This window comes from Lolium perenne, chromosome 4 (genome assembly GCF_019359855.2).
Source record: "Lolium perenne isolate Kyuss_39 chromosome 4, Kyuss_2.0, whole genome shotgun sequence".
Classification (NCBI taxonomy): domain Eukaryota; kingdom Viridiplantae; phylum Streptophyta; class Magnoliopsida; order Poales; family Poaceae; genus Lolium; species Lolium perenne.
In genome coordinates, this window is record NC_067247.2 from 108,873,255 (window position 1) to 108,892,508 (window position 19,254).

General features: G+C 41.0%; 1 protein-coding gene and 1 long non-coding RNA gene across 2 annotated transcripts; both read left to right on the plus strand.

Annotated features, from left to right (window-relative positions):
* Positions 1 to 28: 28 nt before the first annotated feature.
* LOC127293622 (uncharacterized) lies at positions 29 to 6,820 on the plus strand. The gene is made up of 2 exons (XR_007845991.2): positions 29 to 673; positions 2,038 to 6,820. It is a non-coding gene; the product is annotated as an uncharacterized lncRNA (long non-coding RNA).
* A 7,630-nt stretch (positions 6,821 to 14,450) lies between these two features.
* Positions 14,451 to 19,235, plus strand: LOC127293620 (cationic amino acid transporter 3, mitochondrial). Its single transcript, XM_051323260.2, has 14 exons — positions 14,451 to 14,830; positions 15,837 to 16,038; positions 16,153 to 16,237; positions 16,327 to 16,467; positions 16,555 to 16,673; positions 16,753 to 16,849; positions 16,922 to 17,094; positions 17,195 to 17,261; positions 17,520 to 17,678; positions 17,828 to 18,074; positions 18,182 to 18,290; positions 18,374 to 18,486; positions 18,593 to 18,668; positions 18,766 to 19,235. The coding sequence occupies exons 1-14, from the start codon at positions 14,689 to 14,691 to the stop codon at positions 18,917 to 18,919; spliced, it is 1,884 nt and encodes a 627-aa protein (XP_051179220.1). The 5' UTR covers positions 14,451 to 14,688; the 3' UTR covers positions 18,920 to 19,235.
* The last annotated feature ends 19 nt before the right edge of the window (positions 19,236 to 19,254 follow it).

Genomic DNA, 19,254 nt, shown 5'->3' on the forward strand with positions numbered 1-19,254 from the left:
TGTCCCGTTATCTGGAGCGGGCCTCCCCATGAATCAAAACGCGAGCGAAACAATACACGCACATGAGGGCTCCCGGCTGGCGGAGAAGGAGAGAAGCTGGATCGAAAAACAGCCCGAACGGGCGCTGATGTCGCCGCCGACGCCATGGGAAGCGTCCTCCGCCTGGTCGGAGGGAGCTCGCCGACGAGGTGCGCAGGCGACGGGCCTCCTGGGCGAACACAGCGTCGGAATCTCCAATGCAGTCGCTTGGGGATTCGTTTGTGGCACCGCGGTCGCTGTGTCTGGCGGTCTCCGCCTGGTCGGAGGGAGCTTGCCGACGAGGTGCGCAGGCGAGCCCTCCTGGGCGAACACGGCGCCGGAATCTCCGACGCTGTCCCTTGGGGATTTGTTTGCAGGCGTGCCGCAGACATCGACCACTGCGTCCAGCCAGGCAGTCGCCCTTCCTCCCGTCCTCCGCTCCTGCCTCCCCGCGATCTCGCCCAGCGGCCGTCGCCATTTCGTGCAGAGGAAAGCAGAGGAGAGGTAGGAGTGCCACTGGCGACTCAGGTCAAAAGCTGGCGGCATGGCAACCGATCACGCCAAGATTCGACTACCACGAGACGATAGTGGCGGTGGATCCACAGCACGCAAGTCAGAACAGCTTCAGGGGCTCCAAGACCCCGTCCCGGCCCAGGTGACAAATTCATCTCTGATCTCTCCACCGTTCCGTACTTCATCTCTCTCCTAACTTCTCTGTTCAGTCAAGTTAGAAAATCACGTCATCACCAGTACACGATATTTCCTCTTTGAGCATTGATAAGGTGTGTTCACGGACCACACGGTCATTCGGTTTATCTTGATGTGGATATCCACATAAACTGTGATTAAGTTCTACCTCTCTTTGGTAGTCCAAATAGATTGACGACTAACTGGTTTCATGAACTGCTGAATTTATCTTATTGCGGTCATTTCTTTGTACTACGTTGAAATTGCAGCAATATAGTTACATATAGATTTGGTGTTATGTAAGAAATTTTTGGCAAACATGAATGAAAGGATTCAATTTTAGTATTATAGCAGAAATGAGTTCTCTAAAACATGGCCATGCACTTTTTAGATCTGTGGATGGTTAGATTTTTACAATGCTTTAGTGTTGTGTCTAATAGCAAGCCTTGTGTAGTTATTTCTATGATTTCTGTAAAAAAACTAGCAGTACCTGCTTCTTTCCCTGTACTGTTTTCAGAGAACAGAGATATTCATCCTACAACGAAATCAATATAGTATAATATAGTGAACTCATTCATTTCCCTTGAGTCCTTTCATGTCTAGATTATTTGCAACGTAACTGAATCTACAGAAATATTCATGTGTGGTCAATCCCATTTCTTTGTCTGCACCTATGCGTTTCCATTTAGTACAAAAAAGTAGTCTCTATCTTTTACTTCCTTCCCTTTCTGTAAGAATATAGGAAATTGCATGGCACCGATGAGAGATCAGTTTGAAACTTATTTGGTAGTGATTCTTATTGTCAATGCACCTTTGATAATTGGTGTCTAGCTTTATTTAGTTTACTTTGACCTACTTAATATGTCGTATCTGCTTACTTCTGGCTGCTCATTTTCCTGTTCTATTAATGTAATGGTGCTTCTTTCATCTGAGGTTTCAACCAGCATGTTCTGGCTTGGAAGTCTGTTCATACTTTTGATTCAGAACATCAAAGCATGGAGCACCATGTGTCAGGGCTCTAAAGTATACAAATGGTTGCTTATTTGATGGCCTTCTGGTATACTATGATGCATCTGTTTGTGGTCTGAATAAGAACTAATATGATGGCGCCAACAAGTAGCAGTGTTAGTTCAGTTGTGCAGCATATGTTTGACATATGCAACTTAGTCAGTATTATTTGCTACTCTTTGTCATGGAACAAAAACAGAAACCTTCTTAATAGCAGCCTAGCTATTCCAATAGACTCCATTTCTTGAATGAATTTATTAGTTCCTTACTTCTTGGTACCTATCTAACACCACTGCTCTTTTACTTTGTGCTTTTGTCTTGCAGCCAACCATTTAAAAGTGATATGCTCAATGGTGAGTTTTCCAGTTCTTGGTGCAGGTGTCTTGACTTCGTAGATTTGTAATCACCGTGGGGAGTACATTTAGACTCTGCGCAGCATGTCTTTTTGCTCAAAGGATAATTTCATATCTTTCCTTTTTCAATTATGTGCTATAATGTTTGGTGAGGTCATCTTAGTATAGTCAGGCGCATCCGGTTGGTCACCGTTGCATCCATATATACATTGTGCGGAAGACATCGCCTATGGCTTCTGTCCAAGATAGATCAACCAGTATGCTCCAGCTCCCTGGTCCCTTGTGGTGAGAGCTAGGTATGCTATCTCTTTCTGATCACAATTATCTTATCCGTGAGTAAAAGACAACTTTGGTTTATTGGGAAATTAATGGACGGAGTTTCCCTGCAAAGTAGCATTCAATTTTTTCACCAATCAGTGTGACACTCCATGCAATTGTTGATGGGTGAATTACAATGGATAAAACTGCCCTTTATCAACGTTGGCTACTTATTTGTTAAGAGCTCTATATATACTATCGATGTCTGAAGTTGTGTTGATCAAATTAGCCAAGTCATATGCTTGAATAAACTAGTATATGTGCACGTGCGCTGCACGTCCGCAAAAAATGAGATGAATAGGCCCTAGTCCAGGACATATTATACAAAATCACGGTCAAATATACTTTATGTTATATTTTACATATAACTCAAAAACAAATTTCAATAGACCATATATAGGCCCTGGCATCAGAAAGTTTGCTAATCGACTCAATTTTGAGTTCTAGAAATAAAGAAAGTTGAGATAGACAGTCTTAAAAAGAAAGTAGAGCTAGGAAGCTCTGTTGAGCACCCACCTTAGAAATACCTCAGTGTTATGCAAGCCTTTCCAGGCAGTCAAGAAATTCTATTTTTGTTCTAGCATAGTGCATATCAGCTTGACATCTCAAGGTTCATCTCAAAGGATAAAAAAAAAGCCATAGATACCAGAGACCGTGTATCCACTCATACAAAGAGCAAGCACCTTCAGCTATAGAAAGCTTGGCACACTGCACATGTCAGATCACATTATGATTAAAAATGCTGTCATATGCCGCCATGCCTCTAAGCAACTGAAGTGCAGCATTGGACATGTACATAATCATGCCTTCAAACAAAAGGTAGATAATATGGTTGAGTGGAAGTTTCTGTTCGTTTCAAGGCACACGATAACATCGACTTTGTCAAAGAAAAGATAAACCCATGCTTTAACTAAACTAAACCAAAATCATTCTTATGATCAGTGTAAAGAGCATTCAGTGGCAAGAGAAAATGTGGCATCTTCTGAAGTACGCACCAAGCTGCAACCTTGACATGGATGCCATAATCTTTGATGGCTAGGCCGAGTTATCGATGTAGATATCCAAACTGAAGCAAGCTTAAGCAAAATCATGATTCATAGCATTAAGCAAACAATATGTTGAATTGTTTGCCTTAAGATTACCTTACTGGATTACACAGGGACATTTGTAATATATTTTTAATGAGTTTGGGCTTCCAAAATAATAGTGGAATAGGCACATCAACACATATATGCGAAGAAATATGTGTGCATGACGTGTCAAGGTGATTGATTGTTTCAAATTTATCAATAGTGGTTTTTTGTATCAACAAATCACTGATTTTTATTCTTCATGGCATAAAAACGTAATTTTGTCGAGATTATTTATTTATTTTTTACTGGTGAAATTCTCAGTGGCCTAAAAGTATTAAGTAAACAAAAACTAAGAGGTGTATTGTGGCAGCTAGGTGCTCGAAAATAGCAGGAACCCCAAAAATAAAGTGTGTTCTATTTTTTATTTTATTTTTGTAATCGTAACTTAATAAATTGTTGTACCGTAGCAACGCACGGGTATAATGCTAGTAGCATTAAGAAAACAATATGTTGAATTATTTTCCTTAAGATGACTTTACTGGATTACACAGGGACATTTGCAATATATTTTAATGAGTCTGTGCTTCCAAAATAATGGATCTCATTACTTAGTTATTTGCATTTATATGATGAGCATATAGAATTGGATACAATCAGTTTATATCTTCTCTTTGTATACATATGAAGAGATCACAAAAGTATTTATATAGTTTGCTCGGAACAGCAGACCACCAGATTAAAGATTGTGTAATTTTTTTAGGGAAAGTATTGTGTGCCCAAGACTCATGAATAAGAGCAAATAAGCTGATATTTGGACCAGATTGGTGATGCAGAGTCATACATGGCGGGGAGGTTGAACATTCAGAGTTTCCGAACACACATCTATATGAGAAGTTTGAACAACGTGATAGGTTATTAGATATAGAAATAAACACAGATTTAAGAGCATACAAATTGATTCTCTGACAAAAAATATATCCTCTAACACGGAAATTTGGAGACATATAACAGACTGAAACAATTTTTTTTAACACCCTTCAGATTACGGAACTGCAGTTTTTAATCTATAATCTCCTCAATAATAGAATACTTCCAGCATTCTTATCTATGTAATATTCCATTTCTCACCAGTGAGCATAATATGTAAATTTCCCGGCTGAGAATAACATGTGCACAGATCAAAATAGCATGTTCATGTGCTCTAATGGAAAGAAAATACATGAAGTGTTAAATGGCTGACATGTAGGGTATAGGGAACGAACTAACAACATACGAAAGCATGGCCATTCCACTTAGCCATCCGATTCTGGTATGCAACCTCACAACCACACACCAATCTCCTGCCTTCTGTTGGTGTATCACTTCAAAGCAGTTTGGACAAAACCACAAACACCTTGTGTGCAAAAACACCTAACCTCCACAAGGGACAGCAAATGCCCAACTTTGTAATGTGTTGAGGAAATGAGGAGAGATAGGTGTTAGCAGGAAGCATCATGTTGCACGGTTCTCTCATGTGAGAAAACATGAAGCGAATTGGAACCACACAAGAAAAATTCATACAAAGAGGGAAATACACACAGGGCTCACCCATGCCCCGTAGGCTGGGGCACTTCCGCTCCCTCCGAGCTTAGATCACACAGGCTGGAAGGAATCGATAGTAAGGAGATCGTGTAGATATCAGGTGGAGCCGTGGAGGAGTCCGTGAGGTGCGGAGTGGAGTGGACAGAGACGCTGGTCTATGGTGCCAGACTGCCAGGAAGTGTTCCGTGCTGGGCTAGATTCAATTTTGTTGACCGGCAGAGCATGTCACCTGAGGAACTATCGCGAAGGTGCGAGCAGATACGTGCAGAGGTGAAACAGACATGGCGAATCCAGGAAAAAACAGCCGTCGGATCTGGCTGGTTAGCATTAGATGGAGGGCGGATATGAATGCAAGAGGACAAATCAACGGCTGTAACTGATTTAGTATCGCTCTGGCAAGAACAGAGGTGGTAAATCCAAATTCAAAACTGCTACACTATAGTAGTAGAGATTTATATTCGACATGCTAATCCTTTGCTCATATGCTACATAGAGTAATATTATTAGCAGAATTTATCACCTTCATATAGATGCAAGTTAAAGTATTTTTACTTTGTTGCATAAAAGATGCATTCAGAGTTTTACCCATTATTTTTTTAGAGAGCATTTTTGTTGGTCTGCCTTTCGATGGGATGTTTCAGTTTCCCTGCTGTTCCTTATTTTAGAAGTTAGCTGATGGTAGTCTACGCCAGGTATGTTCAATTTGTGTGTCCCCTGTTTCAGGTTTGTGTACTTATTTGTGTGTTCTTTGATTTATTTGTGCATAATATATGCATCGCCATCTATTAGTGTGGTTTTATGAGTAATGTTTAAAGTCTAATTCTGTTCCTATTTCATGAACAAAATTCGTACTGTCATCTTCAAGTGGTACTGAGCTTCGATTTAGTAAAGCTGCAATTAAGCAATTTAACAAGTTTACCTTCATATCTCTCCTGTAACCGTACAACCAGACCAATTTAAATACTGCTCCTTTTGACTTCTTTTTCACCGTTCTATTTTTTTTTCATTTGGATCTAAAATAATGCTTATTATTATTTTTGTTACAAAATTGGCTGAACCATAGATACATCCATTTTCATATGGTACTGATACGATTGTACTGCAAGTCTGCATATTCATGAGGCATAGGTTGAGAATTCAGACGTCAGTGATGTATCATGCATGTTTTTCATATTCAAATCGTTTAAACTTTTCATCTCCAGGACCACTCTGCAGCTAAAAGGTGTTGTAATGGCATTATTTTGGATGCATGTGCCATTTGCCATGATGTTTTTCTTCGTGCTTAGGATTCTTTTAATTCTCTTACAGTGGGACTCATGTCCTACTCATGTCCTACCTTTTTTTGTGTCAGATCACAACTTATATTTTACTGATTAGTAATTCAGCACTTACTAATGCTTTTACAGTGTGGCTTTCCTCACAGTTGAAAATCATGTTGCCGGAGAAGCATTGAGGGACCTTGGATGCTGAGGTATATAAGGTGCTCTGCTTGGTTAGGAATTTTCAACATCGTGATGGTAGTATTCGAAGAATTGGTGTTTGGTTGCACCTACTTATATCATGTAGCAGTTGTAGCTTGCCTGCATGAGTTTTTTGTACTGGAAAGTCCAAAATCACTGAGTGTTTCGGCTTGCTCCTACGTTGGCAGTAATATTGTACATCCTCTAATTGATGTGGAAGTATTATATGTGTTTTCCCTTTGAACTACTGCTGATTTGTGTAACTTCTATGTTTCAAGTTTTTTTTTTCTCTTTTTGAGATAATATCATCTTCTATTTTTCACCTCACAATCTCATCATTGTTGACAACGCTTTCCAGGGCTGAGCCCGAATTCTTTTTGAAAACGTCATTAGGTTCCTTTTAGATGAAAAAAACAAATCAGCATCTCATCATCAAAAATGTTACCATAACGGGCGCGGCGCGCCGCGCTGAAACTTCCTAGTACCTATAAGGCTAAAAGATTCATGAGTCATGTAGCACCTTGTTTTTGTAGCCATTATTTGACACTAGAATCACAACACTAAAATGGAACCACATGCATACTTTTGTTTGGTTGCTACTGGATTTGGAAAATGAGGCCGGTATGGAAGATGATGATGCAAGGAGGCATGAAAAGGGAAAGTCACGTTCCTAGTTGGCAAATTGCTAAGCACAGATTCCGCAACTGGACAAAAACTATGTTCCAATGGCTACGCGGCTACGCCAAAACCACGAGTGTTCAGTATTCTCGCGTGTCTTGCGGACGACTGTGCGAACCTACCGCCATAAGAATATAAGATGACATAGGGATACGATCTTCTGGTCGGTTTCTGAATGTAGAAAGTAACAACTGTTGCTAGTTGCACATTTCGGACGTATCAGATAAGATATCTCGGTCTGCTGCTGCGCGGGGTGGAGCTAGTCCGCCGCGGCGACGGTCGGAAGGCAAGCATGCGTCGAATCCCTCTCTCCAGGAATCTCTAGCCTCTCCTCCTACGTTTTCTAGGACTACCGATTCTGGATTTTGCCCGTGTGGCGTCTGGCGACATGCCGTTCCTCTCCTTCTGATGCCCCCTTCCGATTCCTCCTCAGGTTCGATCTCTTCTTTGATTCACCCCCAAATCTTTTTTCTCTACCACTTGATCTATCTCTCCCCATCAATTAATTTCTAGTTTTCTCTTGCCTTCCCCGCGAATCCAAATTTCCCCCAAAAAAGAGATAAACTCCGCTACGCAACTTTGTTGGTGACCCGCCGCTTTTCCTCACCGCTTGTGACTTGCTCGCTGTGATTGGAGCTATATTCATCGGGGAGAAGTGGAGTGGCTGCTGCAGGTCGTGAATCCATCTGTCAGGATACGGGCACCATGAAGCTGATCGGATGGAATTGCCAAGGTAAGGGAAAGAAACTTGACAGTTCAAAAAAGATGGAGCATCTTGCCAGGCTCATGAACTCCACTGGAGCACAGGTAACCTTCGTTTCTGAAACCAGATCATCCAAAGTAACTTGTGGACAGCTTATTACTCGTTTTAACATAGCTGATAGTTTCGTAGTTCCGTCGATTGGTCTCTCAGGGGGGCTATGGTTGATGTGGTCTGATGAAGTTCAAGTATCAGTCAAGTTCTCCAACCGCTATCTTATCTTAGCAGTAGTTGTTCATTTAGCTACTTGTACTCAATTTTTGCTGGCTTGTGTTTATGGCGATCCCCATCATCGTTTCACCAAAATGATTTGGGATCTTATTTCCACTTTTGTCCACGATAATTTAGGGAAGCCAGTAGTTTGTTTAGGAGATCTCAATGATATCATGTGTGTCCAGGACACCACATCTGCTAATGTAAACCATTATCGTATGCGATCTTTTAATTGCTATGTTAAACAATGTGGTCTTCTTGATATGGGCTTTAGCGGTCCCGCTTACACTTGGACTAACAAGCGTTTTTCTTCTACTCCTGTTTTTGAAAGACTTGACCGTTGTCTTGCGAATGCTGAATGGTGTGATTTGTTTCCGAACACAAATGTTTTTAACCTTCCTATCATGTTTGGTGATCATGCTCCTATTCTTGTATCAACTGAATCTCAACATCACAGACCAAAGCTAAAATTTAAATTTGAGAATTGGTGGACCATGGAAGAGGACTTCCAGAATGTTGCAAAAACTGCTTGGGATTTGTCTGCAACTAAGCCTTTCCATTCCAGAACTACTAACCTTGCAGGTACTCTCAAGAAATGGTGCAAGAAGAAAAAGCCGATTCAACAACAGCTTGATACTCTCCAACAACAAATCAACTCCATCCAGATGCAACCTATTCAAGAACAGGATCATTCTCTCGAGGCAAAGCTTATAACCCAATATGAAGAAAACATGACAAAACTTACAGAATTTTATAGGCAAAGGGCAAAAAAACATTGGGCTACTCAAGGTGACAGGAACACTTCGTTCTTTCATAATGCTGTCCTCAAGCGCAAGCGGAGAAATCGTATTGTGTCAATTAAAGATGCTCATGGAAACAATCTTTTCGATCCTGAAGACATTGCCCATGAATTTGTTGACTATTTCAAAAATATTTTCAATTCTTTGTGTCCTAACAATGGCAGGCCGTTCACGAATACTTCTCATCCCCAAGGTGAACAGGATTTTACAAACTCGATCCCGGACAAACATGAAGTTTGGGAAATTCTCAAGTCCATGAGGAAAAATGCTTCTCCGGGACCTGATGGATTCAGTGTGGGCTTCTACACTTCGGCATGGAGTTGGATTGGAGATGATGTAACTAATCTAGTTAGAAGCTTCTACATCACAGGTAAACTCCCTCCCCGCCTCAATGAAACACAAATTGCCCTCATTCCAAAAAAGCTTGTTTGTCATGTTCCTTTGGATTTTAGGCCCATCAGCCTCTGCAATGTTGTCTATAAAATTATTGCAAAATCTTTGGCAAATAGATTGAAACCACATCTACCGGACTATATCCATCCTTCTCAACAAGCTTTCATCGAAGGTAGACGCATTAGTAACAATATCATTGTAGCTCAAGAAATTGCTCACTCTTTTTCTCTTAATTCTTGGGATGGCAAGGATTTCATGCTAAAAATTGATTTAGCCAAAGCGTTTGATAGAATTGAATGGAATTTCATTGTCTTTGCTCTAGCACGTAAAGGGCTTCATAGCCATTTCATAAATTTGATACATGCTTGCATCTCTTCTCCGACATTCTCAGTTATTATTAATGGCCAATCTTTTGCACATTTCAAAAGTAGCAGAGGCATAAGACAAGGATGCCCGTTGTCGCCCTCTCTTTTTGTCCTTGCAGTAAATGAGCTTTCCCTCATGCTACAAGATGCTCTTCAGGCTAACCACCTTTCTGGTATTTCTCTTGGACCGAGATGCCCTCCTATTCATTCTTTGATGTTTGCAGATGACCTCCTAGTTTGTGGAAAGGCTAGTGTGCAGGAAGCAACCACCATATCCAATATCCTGAAGGATTTTTGTCACCGGTCCGGACAAGTTCCAAACTGGAACAAATCGGGTATAATGTTCAGCACAAAAGTGAATTTACAGGTCAAACAAGACATCAAACAAATATTCCCTGTCCCTGACATCGACAACAACACCATTCATTTGGGGCACCCGCTCACACTTCCAGCGAAGGACCGATCGGCAGCATACAACTTTGTCTACGACAAATTCAAATCAAAGCTAAGTGCCTACAAAGCCAATAGACTTTCGCATGCGGCACGTCTAACCCTTATTAAATCTGTCTTTTCTTCTATCCCAGTCTACTATATGTCTAATATTCTATTCACAAAAAAATTCCTTGCAAAGCTCACCGCTATCATTAGGAATTTCTGGTGGACAGGGGTAAAAGAAGAACCAACTACAAAATCTCTTTGCTTAAGAGCTTGGGCAGATGTTTGCACAGAAAAAAAGATTGGTGGTCTAGGCGTTAGGAACCTTCAGGCTATAAACCAAAGTTTAATTCTTTCGGCGGCTTGGAGGCTAGCAAAAGAACCCCAAAGTCATCTTGCACTCATACTCAAATCTAAGTACCACAGTGACACGACCATTTGGAGGGCCAAACAAAACTTGCCAAAATCTGCTTTCTGGACATCAATTCTTAAAGTAAGACATTTGTTATTTTCAGCTTCTTTTTACCAAATTGTCGATGGCAGCAGCTCCATTTGGAGTACTCCCTGGTTCTCTCAATGGCAAACTATTTACGACAACCTTAACATTCAAGAAACTCCATACACTTACCCGGCTGTGGTTAAGGACCTTTGGGTCCCAAACCAAAAAACTTGGAATATTCAACTTGTCAAAACTCTTTTTAGTCCACATACTGCTGATGCTATTTTGCATACATCCATTGTTAATGCTAGTGGGCAAGATGTTCTGGTTTGGAAACTAACCCCTGCAGGTGAACATACGTCAAAGAGTGCTTATAAACATTGCTTTACCAATCTGGCACTACCAGCAAGACAAAGGCCAAAAATTGTTCCTCCACAGGTTGTCAATCTTCTTAATCAGGTTTGGAGAGAGAAATCGATGGTGCCAAGAGTGCAGACTTTTGCTTGGAGGCTTTTGCGTAGAGCTCTTCCAACGGGTAAGCGAGCTAGCAAATTCTCTAAACATATTTCTGAAAATTGTGCTAGATGTGGTAGCTTAGAGGATGAAATGCACATGCTCTTCCTTTGCCCCTTTACTAAGGCTGCTTGGTTTTCTTCTCCATGGCACATTAGAACTGAAATGATTGCTATGCACAACCATACTATCCCTCAAATGATTAAAGCTTTGCTAGATTCAAATCACCCTCACATTAATATAACCAGAATATATACATTCTTGTGGTGCATGTGGAAAGCTAGAAATGATGCCCTGTTTGGTAGCAAATTTTGTAAGCCTTCGCAGGTATACCTGGCGGCCAATGCAATCTTACAAGGCTCCAAGATTGAAGAAATAATGGAAGGACAAGAACAATCATCGGGAGCCATAGCTCATCACAAGACATCTTTACAGGAACCACCATGCTCTACAGGACATCTAATCTTATGTGACGCAGCCTGGACAAAACAAGACAACATGCAATCCTCTCCAGCAGGTATAGGAGTTATTATACAGCTCGATGGCAATCAGCACTGCCGTCAGATACATGTAGCAGCTATGTCTCCTCTAGCGTCGTCTCCTCTACAAGCTGAGGCATATGGTCTTCTTCTTGCTACGAAGCTTGCAGACTCACTTCGCATCCAGCAACCGCACTTCTACACAGATTGTTCGGCCCTAGCTTCAGCAGCAGCATCAACATCCATCTTCAAAGAACCAGGTCATTGGAACATCAGGCCCATTATAGCTTCAATCCAGGCGTCATCCTCCTTCAAGAGAAACAGGGTTAGTCATATCAACAGGTGCTATAACATCAAGGCACATCATCAAGCAAAGTTAGCTACTAAAATTTCAAATAGACAGGTAGCTCTTAGATGCCTCTCTTCTGATACAGGTCCATGTACTGAGCGGAACTGTCTCGCTGTCTCAAGTGTGAAACCTTTCACACTCCTTTCTGTAAAGTGTTGCTAAAGTAATAAAATCTTTTGTTGTTCAAAAAAAAAAAAAAAAAAAAAGATAAGATATCTCGGTTGCCAACCAATTATGAAGCTACTCTTAAACTGATTATGTGGTAGGGCTTAGGAGTAGCTGTTAAGATGGAAAATGACAGTTGTTTCAGTTACTGCTGAACAGGCGAGCTAGAGGCGCTGCAGTTCTATATTGTCAGCCGCTACACAATCCTAACATGTGGATCCGGCCTGCAAGCGCGATCCGATCGCTTCCTATGTGAGATAGATGATTGCCTTGTTTGTGGGATCTGAATTTTAGACCAACGAAAATGGATGACGAGCCGTATGGAGGTGGAACACCCAGCCAATCACTGGATGCACACACAGACATACGGGAACAGACTTACGGGAACGTGGTTTTGTCTGTCAGTGATACACAATCGAGCGAATCAACGGAAACAACGAGAACAAACTGTGGACTCTGCTGCGCGCGGTACTGCCAAATACTTCCTCCGTTCTCTTCTGGTCCACATCTTAAACTAAAATTTCACAAAGCAGCACCGATTATATGTGAGAGACGATGCTTGCAAGATCATGCGATAAACAGTGTATATGTGGTACTCGCCAGCGACGCAAAATTGCGCCCATACCTGCTCGTGTAGCACATGAACAAGCTCTTAGGGTATGTATTAACGTTTGAACAAGTCTTTTACATATGAGAAACATATATAGGAAACATTCGTAAGTATTATAGTCTAGAGTCATCCAACAATTAATCATTTGTTTTTTTTTCACGTGTTACTAACTTTTTTAGTTGTGCACGAGTCCATCGAAAGAAAAAACCCTAGTTGCTGCCTTCGGCTATCTTCCTCCACTAGTGGATCGCCGCCAATGCCTTGTTATAAGGTTATGTTTTGCTCTCTGGTTGCCGGTGGCGAAGCGATGACATCACCATCAAATGGATCAAGTCTTTTCTCCTCACCCTTGTTTCGGCAAAGCTTCATGGCATCATTTGGGGGCATGTGGAGGTTGGTGTTTTCTCCTTGTGCGAGCAAGCCAACTCCATGTCAATTCCTTCAGATCAATTTAAGAGTTTAATGGCGACACCTTTGTCTCTAGGACGCTGGTCCTTAGGGCCAAGTGCATGAAGACTTTCCGATGTCATCAACAAAGTCAGGATGGCTCTAGTAGGTGAGCAACAACAATGACGCATCAGTGACTCGTTATGGTGGCACTAGTGGCCGTTCGTGGTCCATGGACCTTGATGTATTTTTTATTATATTTGGGGTGCTTTTATGGCGAACCTCTATAATAGATATGAATCCTTCTTTTCTATTTTTTTTTTGTAGTTGTGCAAATTTAGAATATCCTGATTTTGGGCTCAATATGCGATTGCTAGTTGAAGTTATGGTATAATCTACTACACAAATCTAGTCGCAAACTAAAATATAACAAAACATGCAAAAACTAGTCGCGCAAACAAGATTATCAGTAGCCACAACCTTAATTGCACCAATAATTGTATGTTATTTAGCCTATAGCTTCAAAATGAAAAATATTACTTTCATGGGGATCGGCCGTGAAGGCGGTCTCTCCCATCCTAATGAGTCCAAAACATCAACAATTGTATGACTAAGAGGACGTGGAGTTGTACTGAATGTTTACTGCCCCAACCTAAACGCCGAATTTTGACCGATGGAGCCGAGTCTAGGATTTTGAGAAACACGGGAGGACATCAAACCATGCCCCTATAGGCCTATATGTAACTGAGGCAAAGATAATGTAGTGATTTTTTTCAAAGGCTGGAAATTATGACCAAGATTAAAAATATCTTGCAACTTAAATGCACAATCCTAAAAATTGCGTACACATTCTTCTATGCAGATTGAAAATATTAATTCATACATACGGTTGTACTAAAAAAGCATGACTTATGTATATCACTCTCCAAACTTTTGTACTCCATCTGGTCCGGTATATAAGTCACACGCGTATATTTGGATCGTCGATATGATATATATAATTTAAGTTTTATAACAAACAAATCATACCATTAAAAACTACTATAACATTTAAAGTTTACAATGATATATATTTTTATAACTTAATGCCCTCTTGCCTATTTACTCACAAAAAGAAATGTAATACTCCCTTGTGAGTATTTACTCACAAAAAGAAATATAATACTACTCCTACCTTCCTTGTAAATTACTTGTAGGAGTACAAGAAACCTCAAAAAAATTACTACCTGTACAAGTAATTTCTTAATTTCTTATTATTTTATTCCGTGATAATAGAATCCAAGAATCTCGAGCCGCCCCAGTCCCAGTCGAATCAGGCAACTGAATCTCTGGTGGACTTTCATAAATCGCAATGGCAGAGGTAAAACCTCTCCTATAGGTGGATCACTATAAGAACTCCTCTCCAATCCGCTCCTCCTTCCGAGATACAAAAGAACACACCACCAGAAATCGAAGCCGTCGCGCTCTCTCTCCGTCTCTAGCACTCCCGTCGTTATCTCCCCCTCGCCTCTCGCCGTCCAATATCCGCGTAATCGGTCGGCGGAACCCGATGCCCTTATCCGTCTTGTGATCGAGCCCCGATTACTTGGTTGCCAGTAATCTCGATGGCATTGGATGGCGGCGGCGGCGGCGGCGGCGGCGGGTTCCGGAGCCTGATGCGCCGGAAGCCGGCCGACTCCGACAGGGTCCGCGCCGAGGGGCAGCAGCTCGCCAAGGAACTCAACGTCCTGGAGTTAATCGCCATCGGTGAGGCGCCGTCTTCCTCGTCCTTTTTTTTTTTTGGTCTCCGTCGTTCTGTGTATTCTTTCCGGCTTCCTTATTTCTGCAACTGAGAAAGGTGAAGTATTTTGTGATTTTTGGGACCGAGAAACTTCAGTGGTACTACGAGTTTCGTGGTGGTGGAATTAGTTTAGTTTATGGTGAATGCTGTCAAATTCAGTTGTCTTTTGGGTCAATGGAACTGCTAGATTTGGAGATAATACTTTTGTTTATTGTGCTTATTTACAGTATATAAAATGTTCCTTTTTTACTCTGGGATAGGCCTATAAAAACTTGAGAATTTAATTGGGAATTTTTTGATTTGTTCTTTTCGTTCTGAAATAATAACAACAGAAAGAAAAAAAACTTGCCTTGGTACTCTTTTTGTCTTTTTTGAACTAGTAGATAAAATAAATCAGGATTTACATTTGTTTTTTTTGATAGTCGTATCAGTATTAGCCTGTGACAAACGTTCAGATGAGTATCAACTACACTTCCGTATGTGTGTGCCAGAAGTTCTATTTTGGGTAGTTGTTTCACTTCTAGTTGTTAAGTATAAATCAATACGGAGTAATAGCTAAAAACTATAAGAGGTCGTTGTTGGTTGGTCACTCAAATCAAATGTGGTTGCCCTCATCCTGCGATTTTGATGATATCACGATCCTTTGCAGTAAATTAGTTTAAGGCATAGTTCCACCGGCGTGGTGTATTATCTACTTGTACTCTCGTTTGCTTAAGATTGTGGTCGCTGAACTTATTTTATAACAGAAAATGAAACAGCCACAGAAGTATGAAAAGGTTTGTTAAATAAATGGTAAAATATGCAAAGACAAATGGCATTATCAATTTACCATAATCCCTCACAGTGCCAAATAGAGCCTGATGTTTCAGATTTTGAAGTCAATAAAGTTTATTTTTCCACTTCATGGAGGGCTTATGTGGATTGCCTATGATATATTTGTGATTGTTAATGAGCCCTTGCCTTATCTACCAGGGGTTGGTTCAACAATTGGAGCTGGAGTATATGTTCTTGTGGGAACAGTTGCTAGGGAGCACACTGGCCCAGCATTGACGGTTTCATTTCTGATAGCTGGAATAGCTGCTGCACTTTCAGCATTCTGTTATGCGGAGCTTGCTAGCCGTTGCCCCTCTGCTGGAAGCGCCTATCATTATACATATGTCTGTGTCGGCGAAGGGTAAATAACTGGCCCCGTGGCATATAATGCATTCTTGTTACTGTGTTACACTTAAGGTCCTACAAACATATGGCTTGGATGATCTAATATGGTTCACATGTTTTATTTATCTAGTGTTGCCTGGCTGATTGGCTGGGCTTTAGTGCTGGAATACACTATTGGCGGATCTGCTGTTGCCCGTGGCATATCCCCCAATTTAGTAAGTGTGATCTACCTTGCTCTGTGGAATTTTGATCAGTGCTCGCTTGCTATATTCTTGATTTTTATAAACTGCATTTCTCTTGCTAGGCCTTGTTTTTTGGAGGACCAGATAGCCTACCCTGGATTTTAGCACGCCATCAACTTCCATGGTTTGATGTTATTGTTGATCCCTGTGCTGCTGCTCTTGTTTTAGTTGTCTCTGTTTTGTTGTGCCTGGGGATTAAAGAGGTTAGCACTTTGCTCAGGTCATAAGGTGAACTGTTTTTTACCCGAATATAGGGACATTAATGATTGTTCTATCTGAATTTCTTGCAGAGCTCATTTGTACAAGGAATTGTAACAACTCTGAATGCTTGTGTCATGCTATTTGTGATCGTAGCTGGTTGTTATATTGGCTTCCAGATTGGTTGGGATGGCTATAAGGTTACTGACGGGTATGTACCCTGAAAACCATTTGGTACTCTGCATACTGCAGATTGATTGTTAGTAAAATCACACAGCTAAAATTTTCAGGTACTTTCCATACGGAGTGAATGGAGTACTTGCTGGATCAGCAACTGTTTTCTTTGCATACATAGGCTTCGATACAGTAGCTAGTACTGCTGAGGAGGTAAGGAAGTTCCTACTTAGTAACTTTGTCCACTTCCTTTATGGAGTTATTGATTTTGTTTTACCTCTGCAGGTAAAGAATCCGCAACGCGATCTACCACTGGGAATAGGAGCAGCATTGTCAATTTGCTGTTTGTTGTACATGATGGTCTCCATTGTTATTGTTGGGATTGTACCATATTCTGCCATGGATCCAGATACACCTATTTCATCTGCCTTTGCAAAACATGGAATGCAGTGGGCAATGTAAGGACTTAACTTCCTTTTTCTTTAGCCGGTTAGCTACAATGGTCTTATAACATGCTTCTGACTGAATTATTCACTGTCGTGCTTTTACTTATTTTAGGTATGTTGTGACAAGTGGTGCTGTTCTGGCACTGTGTTCAACCTTGATGGGCTCACTTCTTCCACAGGTATACAAACACACCATTTGATGTGTGTTTCAAACTCTTGATAGTCTCAAGTATCTTAAACAGTTATATTTGTTTAGACTTTACACTCATGGATTCAGCAGTCTACACTATAACATTCAGTTTATATATAGAGTTGTCAATCTAAGGGCAGCTAATATTCCTGAGTACATAGGTCATAGGTGAACCTAGCTGTATAGCTTGTTGAAGCTGAATACTTCTAGAATAGGTGCTAAAGTACGTGAATGTTGTTTCTCACAGCCCAGAATACTGATGGCCATGGCACGAGATGGACTATTGCCATCTTTCTTCTCTGATGTTAACAAGCAGACACAAGTACCTGTCAAGGGCACAATTGTGGCTGGCATATGTGCTGCTGCCCTGGCTTTTTTCATGGATGTTTCCCAGTTGGCAGGAATGGTAAGGAAACATCAAACTTTATCTTTTGCATATTTTGATAGTCTTCTACACACAAAAATTAACTGTTGCACTCTGTAAAAATATATGCATGCATATAATCACTGCATAGATCTAATATGAAGAGAGAATTAAATGCTTGAGTGTTGCAGGTCAGTATAGGCACACTCCTTGCGTTCACCATAGTGGCAGTATCGATCTTGATACTCAGATATGTTCCTCCGGATGACGCCCCCCTGCCATCATCTCTGCAAGAATCATCCCATTTGAACCAAGAGTATGATGAGGAAAAGGGTAGAGATCTACTGGGAGATGAGATCTGCAACAAGTCTCAAATAAAGGATTTGATTGTGGAAGAATCAATGAAGGACCCTCTTCTCGAGAAGAAGCAATATACAGGTAGTATGCACACAGTTGCTTTAATTTAAACTAGCTGTACCATTTTCCCCACAAATGGTACTTCTTCAGCTAACCGTAAGGAATTATATTTTCTTATAATATATTAGGCATGATGGATGAGATGAAACGTCGAAGGATAGCTGCTTTCAGCATAGGATCTGTCTGTCTAGGAGTTCTAGTCCTCACATCTTCAGCTTCTGCCACATGGCTACCTTTGTAAGCATGCATATGGCTGTTTCACTTGTTTGAAAGATATGAATCATTGCTCTAATAAATACATGTTTGTTTCTTATTGTCAGTCTCCCGCTTTGCATTGGCTGCATCATTGGGGGTCTGCTCCTGATAGCTAGTCTTGGAATATTGTGCTCGATCGATCAAGATGATGGCAGACACTCTTTTGGTCATGCTGGAGGTATATTAAACTGCCTGTACTTTATTATCCTCTGTTTTTTTATTTTGGTCGAAGAGATTGAAAAAAAAACTGAATAAAAACCTTCCCGATGATGCCTTTTCTGCAGGATTCACATGCCCATTCGTTCCATTCCTACCTGTCCTGTGTATCCTCATAAACACCTATCTGTTGATAAACCTGGGGTTAGTTCTGTTCCAAATGATCCATTTTATGCACGGAATTAGATGTTTATTTCACTCCATTTCCTCCTTTATTAATCATCTGCAATGTTGTTTTCAGCGGAGATGCATGGATGAGAGTCAGCATATGGCTGCTGATAGGTGTTCTCGTGTACATCTTCTATGGCCGAACCCGCAGCTCGCTGATCGATGTTGTCTACGTCCCTGTAGCTCAGGTCAATGATTGCAGGAGTTCATCAGGTTTTTTGTCCTAGAAGAGAACTGTGTCATCTTCATTGACATGCCCTAGATGACAAGATCTCGCCCTCCGCCGCGTGTAGATGGGTACTCGGGCATCAGCCAGGCGGTGGCCTGTTGAACCGTTCAAGCTTTGTCCACAGGATGTCACGGATGCAAGTTTTGCACTGTCCATGAAAGAGATATATCAGATGATGTGTATAGGTCGGTGTACCCAATTGGGTGGATCATGTGATTCTGTTTGTAATTCATGTATAACAAACCCCTATGTAATCAAATGGGTAAAAGCCGAAATGAGTTAACTGTTATCTTACAAAGATCCAGTTCTTTGAAGTTGGAATGTGTTTTTGCT